The sequence below is a fragment of the Sciurus carolinensis genome, chromosome 5 (assembly GCF_902686445.1).
Source record: "Sciurus carolinensis chromosome 5, mSciCar1.2, whole genome shotgun sequence".
Taxonomy (NCBI): Eukaryota; Metazoa; Chordata; class Mammalia; order Rodentia; family Sciuridae; genus Sciurus; species Sciurus carolinensis.
In genome coordinates this window covers 43,149,386-43,156,983 of record NC_062217.1, presented here as the reverse complement: position 1 = coordinate 43,156,983, position 7,598 = coordinate 43,149,386, and the positions used below count along the sequence as shown (strand labels likewise).

The window sequence follows — 7,598 nt, the reverse complement described above, 5'->3', positions numbered from 1 at the left end:
TCATTTTCTATTTCTTATTTGTTTTTAGTCGGCTCCTTTTTCTTTAATTCCTCATATGTTAATATGGAGAGAAAGGCCTTTGGGATTACCCAAGATGGGAGAAAATAGCACATATCCTCCTCCTTATTCTAAGGATTTCTAGGAACTAACATGCAAGATCCTATCCAAGATCACTTACTCATAACACAGTCTTGTATGCCATAATAATGATCTGAAGTTATTCCCAGATTGGCTCGGGTGACTTTGCACAAGAAGGCAAATGTGATGTCTTCAGGAACCCTGAGGCCCTGTGAATGTTAGTTGTATTCTTCTTGAGGTTTGTTTATTTATCTGGGGCACCTGTGATACTACACAAATGTTTTTAAAATGGTTGCATATCAGAAGCCGGGAGAGGACCGGTAGCTTCTACAGGTATCAGACTTACAGCCAAGCAGGTCTTGGATCACAGAAAGGGACTGGGGACTAAGCAAGGAGTCAGACAGGCCTATTTCTTCCAGCACTGACCAACCAGCCTGGGGTCATTCCTGGACCATTCTTGTGGGTGGAGGCGGGAAGTTAGTGCCCTGAAGGGAGCATGTCCCATAGCTTTGAGAGCAAGCAGGATGTAACCCTTTCACCTTCTCTTTGCTCAGTCCATAACCAAAGTTTGTTATCCACTCAGGGCTCTGGAAGAATGAAGTCTCAGCCCCAGGGCTCCAACAATTATTGTGTGACTCGAGAGGATTGTGTTGTCAAATCTTCCAAGGACTGGCACCTCCTTCTGGTACTTGGGGTGTAGGTTGGCAGCAAAAGTGACTGGGGAATTACTCTGTTGTTTAGAGGGAGGGTGTAGTATTTCAGGATGAATTATTTTTGATGAAGAAAAGATTGCTGATGGGCAGCCAGGGCAATCTGCCTGAAACTAAGTACTCATTTGGAGGCCTGCCAGGATCCAGCTGAGGTAGGGAATGGGTTGGCAAAAGGCCTGTAGGGCCCCAGTGACCACTTCCTGGGGTTTGGTTGTAATGCTTCCCCAGTGCCTGAAGTGTGGCAGAGGGGAGGAGCAGATGCAACTGAAAGGAGGCAGAAAGATCCCAGTGGGAAGGCTTAAAGGTGTCCAACTTAGAATGGAAAGACAAACTTGACTGAACATGCTTACTCTCTTCAAAATATGAGGGATTTTCACAAGAAGGTGGTGATATTCTGAAAAACCGGATTCCAGAAAGCAGCCTATGCAGAGGTAAGATGGATTTCCATTGCTTTTTCATTCATGCTATGCTGAATATGGACCTGACCAATGGTTACAGTTATGTGCTAAATGGGACTTCCAGAGCATTTTAGAAAGCAAGGAAAGGAATGGGAGACCCCAGTGCATGAATCTTGGAGCCAACTCTGGGTCCAAAGTCCTGGGTATGACCCTCTGTTTTCTTGGTGTTTGATGCTGTTATGGTTTGGATGAGATGTCCCCCAAAAGCTCACATGTGAGACAATTCAAGAAAGTTCAGAGGAGAAATGATCGAGTCACAAAAGTTTTAATCCAATCAGTGGATCAGTCCTCTGATGGGATTAACTGAGTGGTGACTAGGCAGGTAGGGTATGGCTGGAGGAGGTGGGGTATGGGGGCGTGGCCTGGGGGGCATATATTTTGTATCTGACAAGTGGAGTCTCTGTTTTCTGATCATCATGTGAGCTGCCTCCCTCTGCCACACTTTTCTGCCATGATGTTCAGCCTCCCCTCAAGCCCCGAAGAATGGAGGCTGCTCTCAATGGACTGAAACCATGAGCCCCCAAATAGACTTTTCCTTCTCTACAATTGTGTTGGTCAGGTCTTTTAGTCACAGCAGAGAAAAAGCTGACTAAACAGATGCCAAGTAATGGTTCTGCTTTAGAAGTATCAAGAACTAAGCAGGTCCTTTGCCTGATACAAGGGGTGTCATTCTAGTGAGGGGAAAGATGGATTTTATAACTTGATTATAAAACTCTCTGAGGAGGGAGCGTCCTCCAGGAGGTGAGAGATAAATTTTATGTTTTCTTTTTTCTGCTGTTTCTCTTCACCTGTACCTGGCCTGTCCTTGTCTATCACTTGCTCAACAGAAGGCAAAGGGTTTTTTGACAAAGCACCAAGAACTTGAAAACTTTGATTCCAGAGCGAAAAAGGATGGCATGTCCTGGGAATGAGGCCACAGGAGCCTGAAGAGAGAGGACTCAGCATCTGACCACTGTCCCCAGCCCCAGGTGGATGCAGAGAACTCGTGGCCTAAGAGCACCTCCAGCTCAGTCCTCTCCCTGCAGAGGAGACAATGTCCCCTTATGTCCACGTAGCTTAGCTTTGACCCTAAGGCTCCTGGGAAGGTATCACTTATGTCTGGCAGATCTATCACTGAGTTGGCCAGGTCCCCTCCCCAAACCTCCTCCCCTCCCACCCAGCATTTTAACTCCCTCTGAAATAGACTGAACAAAGAAGGAAGAAACTATTTGGACACTAAATCTTTCAACCCCAACTGCCTGCTCTTTTTGGAAGCAGTGGAGAAAGGAACTGGGGTGGCAGGAAATAACTATTCTGATCAAATCTTACAAACATTCTATATAACTATGTCAACAAAACAGGACAGACATCACGGCCAAGATCTGGACTCACAGGATGTTTACATGATATAAATGCCTATGGCAGACCAATACTAAATACCACAAAGTACCTGAGACAAAAAAAAAAAAAAAAAAAAAGAAAGAACAGAAAGAAGGAAGGAAGGAGAAGATTAAAAAGGAGTCTGTTGTCCTGACATCTGGAGGTTCGAGGCTCATGGGCCCTGTGTGATCCTCCAGTGGCTCCTGGCCTCACATCTCAGCTTCTGCGGAGTGGACTTCCGTTGCAGTGATGGCGATTCCGATGGCAAGGCTGCCATTGTCAGAGAAGAGCTGGGCCAGGGAGGTGTTGAGGACCAGGCAGTCCCCATCTGTGATGACCGAGTCCACGCACTCAAGGACAGACCGGGGGGTGGCCTCCCATTTGAGACGCCGATGGTTTCTGTTGAGCTCCAGGCGATAGGTGAAGCAGTCGGCCTGGGTGGGGGTCCCGATCAGCATCATGGTGGCAAAGAACTGGGGGTGCCCTTCATGCCTCTCCTGCTTCCTAAGCACCAGCAGAAAGTGGTGGCCGAGGCAGGAGTGCATGATGATCCAGTCGGCCGGCGCCGGCAGGTGCATGTCTGTGGCCAGGAAGACTATTTCCGCTCCCTGAAGGATGTCAACCCTGTGCGTCTGCCGCAGGTGGGGCACGACCACCTCCAGGTGGCCTTCCCACTGGCAGGAGAACAAGGGGCACATGCAGGGCGTCACCTGGGTGGCGTGCAGCCCTGCCTCCTGGTGGTGGAGGTGGTGGGGGCGGGCGTGGTGGCGCAGGTGGTGGTGGTGGCGATGGTGGCGGTGGTGGTGGGGGAGATGGTGAGGGTGGAAGCTGCCTTGCTCTGCAGTGCTCTGAGTGATGGCACGTCTACTGGACACATACTAGAAGGAAAGGAGATAGCGTTAGTGGGGCCCGAGGCCCGTCTCGGTGCCTGGCTGTGACTCCCCTGGTGACCAACATGTTAAAAGCAGATTGTTGGGCTGGGGTGGTAGCAGAGTGCTTGCCCACCAAGTGTGAGGCACTGGGCTCAATTCTCAGCACCACATAAAAATAAATAAATAAAATAAAGGGATTGTGTCCATCTACAACTAAAAACATATTAAAAAGAAAAAAGCAGATTGTCCCGGGTCAGCAGAAAAAGCTTCATTTCTTTTAAAAATGAGGGACATTGCGGGTGCCTGGGGAGATGGAGGGTTAAGATTCCAGAAACTCGGGCCAAGAAAATGCAATATTTATGTCTTTCTGATTCTTTAGTAAGATATCCAAGCAAATAGCAAATAGGCAATTTTTCCCCTCAAATAACATTGTACCGTAATGGTCATCAATCATGAAGAACAACCCCCCACCCCGTCGGTTGTTTTTGTTTTTGCTTCTTTGACACTGTTGGTATTTTTGTGCAGACAATGGGAGTCAATGGATTTATTTTTTTCTATTTTATCATTGCTTAGTTTTAGAACAATATGTCAGTAATTCCTGTTTGTCCTTCCAGGGTTATCAGGGGTCATACTGTTTGGAGTACACTTCTCCTGGGTCCTAAGGCAACCAGTGGGACGCAGAGGCAGTTGTGTGCAGTTAGACCGGAGTCGCCAGGGAGGAAGCCAACCTGTGACTCCTGGCACCGTCCCCCGCCATGGACATTTCTACACTGTTCCTGGCTCTATGCTCCAGAGCAACTTCCCAGGGGCTCACTTCCAGTCACCTCCACTTTGATAGTCTCCTGACCTTTCGTTCCTCAGGTCACACAAATGCCCTTAATAACGGCCGGAACCTGGGATGGCACCTTCTGATCAGGTCCCCATAAGCATGTATTGAGCACCTGCATGTATTGAATACAGCTGTGAGCAAAATTGACACTGTCTTTTGCGTGGGTGGTACAGGCGTTAATATGCTTATAATTATCTGCACTTTTGACAGGAGTCTCCTTGTGACATGAGGACTCTGATTCATATTTTCCAGTTGAAGAGACAGGCTCAGTGGTAACATGCCTGAGGTTCCAAAGCTGGGAAGCCACAGACCGGGATTCATTCTCACACCTCCTGACTCTGAATAGAGAGCACGCTCCCCACCCCAGTTCTGCCTGCCTTCAGCTCCCTCCCTCTCACTCCCGAGTTCTTCTTGTCTTTAATTAGCAGGAACTGGGCCACTGGGTGGAGGTGGCAGCCTTAGAGCGCACCCCAGACATGAGGCCCTCACCTGGCAGAGGTTTCCTTGGCTATCCTCAAGTAGCCAAGGTCCCATCTGCCCTAGTTCTCCAGATGATTCCCAGACTTCAAGCGCCTTTGGGCACCTGCCTTTTTGCCTTGCTCCAGTTCATTCCCAAAGTGTAGAAAATAGGATGAAAGTCTGTCTTTCACACTCACCACACCATGCTACAAGTATCTTTCTCCCTCTTCCAGCTCACAGGGGCTGACTGCTCAGGGCAGACTGACTTCCTCTCTTCAGAGCACGTGCACACACACATTCATACACATGGTGCATGGAGACAGCCACCTGGCTGTGGAGGTGACCTAGAGGCATGTGGGCACCAGTGAGCTCTGCTCTGGAGTTATTAGCACCAGCTTCCAGGGTCTGGGTTCTCCCACAAGTTATGGGGGCCCCTCCAGCCGCTGCAGCCTGTCTCTGATGGCAGCTATTGGGCGGGCAGGGCAGCCTCTTTCACCCATCCTTCACCCCCAAGGGAGACATTGTGTCTTCAGCTGTGAAGCAGCAGACTACGTTCCAGAATTCTACTACGAATTACCCTTTAGTGTTAAATGCAGAGAAGGGAGTTACCTAATATGTAGCATCTACTAAGTGTTAGGCATTATGGAAAGTAGATTTTAAAAAATAATTATTTCATTTATTTTTTCACAGGAAGGATCAGTTTCACTTTTTTATTTTAAACAAATAAAATTAAATCTTGTTGAGTTGCCATCTGCCTACTGGCAACCTGGACCATTTACTCACTGGGTAAAAGAGAGGTTCCTTCCATCCTCTGGGATCAAGAAATCCAGGGCATACTTCATCAGTTAGACTCCAGGGCCCCTCCATAGTCTTTCCAGAAGGCTGCAGGGCTGGAAGGTGGTCTGCCTCTTCTACTGTGCTCAGGAAAGCCTACTCTGGTGCTCTGATGGAAGATCCCAAATGCTGTCCCTACCCAGTCTCTGAGAAGACCCCTCTCTCACATGGGCTTTACAATAATCATGAGAGAAATGTGTTATGCTTATCTTATTGATGAAAAAACTAAGACTCAGAGAAATCGAGTCACTTGCTCAAGGTCACACAGCACATAAAGGATGAGTTTGGAAATATAGACCAGAGCAGCTAAAGGGGACAGGATTTGTAGTCTGGAAAGAAAACAGACTGGATGTCAAAAGACTCTTGTCTACTTCCCTATTTACTTGTCCTGCAGACTTGAGGAAGGAAATTTTCTTATTGGCAAAGATAATTAACCTCAAAATGTTGTTAGGGGATCACATAAAATAATGCCTGTAAGATGGCAATAAAAATGAAGTCAAGTGTTGCACCAAGATGGTCTTTCTACTTAGATGTGGTTGCGGGTAAAGACTCTGGTGACCTTCCGCCTTGGTCTATGCCTGCCTCTCTCCACATATGAGCGGCAACTTGGTTGAACACAAGAGCTCGGAGAACCTGACTTTGCCCTTGGCCTGACCCATGATGACAGAATGTCATTAAATTCCCATCTCAGAAGTGGCCGTGGACTAGTTACCTTCCACAAGCCCTTCCTCAGTCCACTTTCCATCTTCCGAGTTCTGACCAGTGCAGCCAATGTCAGAGATGTGAAGTCACAGGAGGGAGGAAGCAGGGCAGAAATTCCTCAACCTCCCTGATCCCTCCCTCTAGTCTGGGACAATGCAACCAGGAACCTGCCAGCAAAGGGAGTCAAGATTGCACCAAGCAAAGTTTGGCTCCCCTTGCTAATGGTACCAAGCAAGGCAGACAGGTGAAGGAGGATGCCCATCTGCATGCAGATATTTAAAGTATTTGGGAGGATGTCCATGGGTTATGTGTAAACACTAGGCCATTTTACATAAGGGACCTGAGTATCCAAAGATTTTAGTATCACAGGGGGTTCAGGAACCTATATGATGTTGTAGGTGAGCTTTGATGAGGCTTCAGGTGGGGAGGAGAGAGAAACTTGACCATAACTCACACTATTCACGTAACAGTGCAAGGGGTTGAGAATACAGACGAGCATCCTTTTTCCTGGCTCATTGGCCCCTAGGATCATGTATACTCTAATATAATGCAAAATGCAGTGCTTAGGTCCTCTGTATCTGGGGTTTCCACATCCATAATTTTAGTTAACCACGGATTAAAAATATTTTCAAAAGTCATATCTGTACCAAACATGCACAGACTTTTTCTTGACACTAAGCCCTAAACAATAGAGTTTAACAATAAACTGTACAGCATTTGTATTGTCTTAGGTACTATAAATAATCTAAAGATGATTTAAAGTATTTGGGAGGATGTCCATGGGTTATGTGTAAACACTAGGCCATTTTACATAAGGGACCTGAGTATCCAAAGATTTTAGTATCACAGGGGGTTCAGGAACCAATGCCAGCTGACACTGAGGGAGGATTCCACACATGAGGGGCTCTCATAGCAGAAAGTGGGGGAGGCTATTCTAGCCAGTATGAGTGACATTTTCACTGTGTGAAGCATGAAGGGTGAATTCTCTAACAAAATAGGTAAAGGTCTTGCCGACGGGGAGAACAGTAAGTTTGAAAGGACCAGATGTGAAACAACACAAGATGTTTAAGAAGTGACAAGAAGTTTCCAACAGATCTGGTAGATGGAAAATCTGGTGGAGATGGAAAGCCATTGGGCCTTATTGCTAAAACAAGTGGAGGCTGAGATAGCCCTCAGTGTCCAGTGAAAAGCAACAGGAAGGTCCAAGACTCAGCTGTGCACTTTAAAGTGCTCTCCTGGGTGGCACAATACCCCCAAGTCCACAAGCAGAGCCTGCTCCAAGCCAGCACTCAGAGCG

At 47.4% G+C, this 7,598-nt stretch overlaps 1 protein-coding gene across 1 annotated transcript in view; it reads right to left on the bottom strand.

Annotated features, from left to right (window-relative positions):
- Nucleotides 1-2,720: 2,720 nt before the first annotated feature.
- Nucleotides 2,721-7,598, bottom strand: part of Siah3 (siah E3 ubiquitin protein ligase family member 3) — a 73,907-nt gene continuing 69,029 nt past the window's right edge. Inside the window, exon 2 of the mRNA XM_047552017.1 lies at nt 2,721-3,483. Within this exon, the coding sequence (XP_047407973.1) occupies nt 2,815-3,483 (669 nt within the window). The 3' untranslated portion in view covers nt 2,721-2,814. The remainder of the gene's footprint in view (nt 3,484-7,598) is intronic.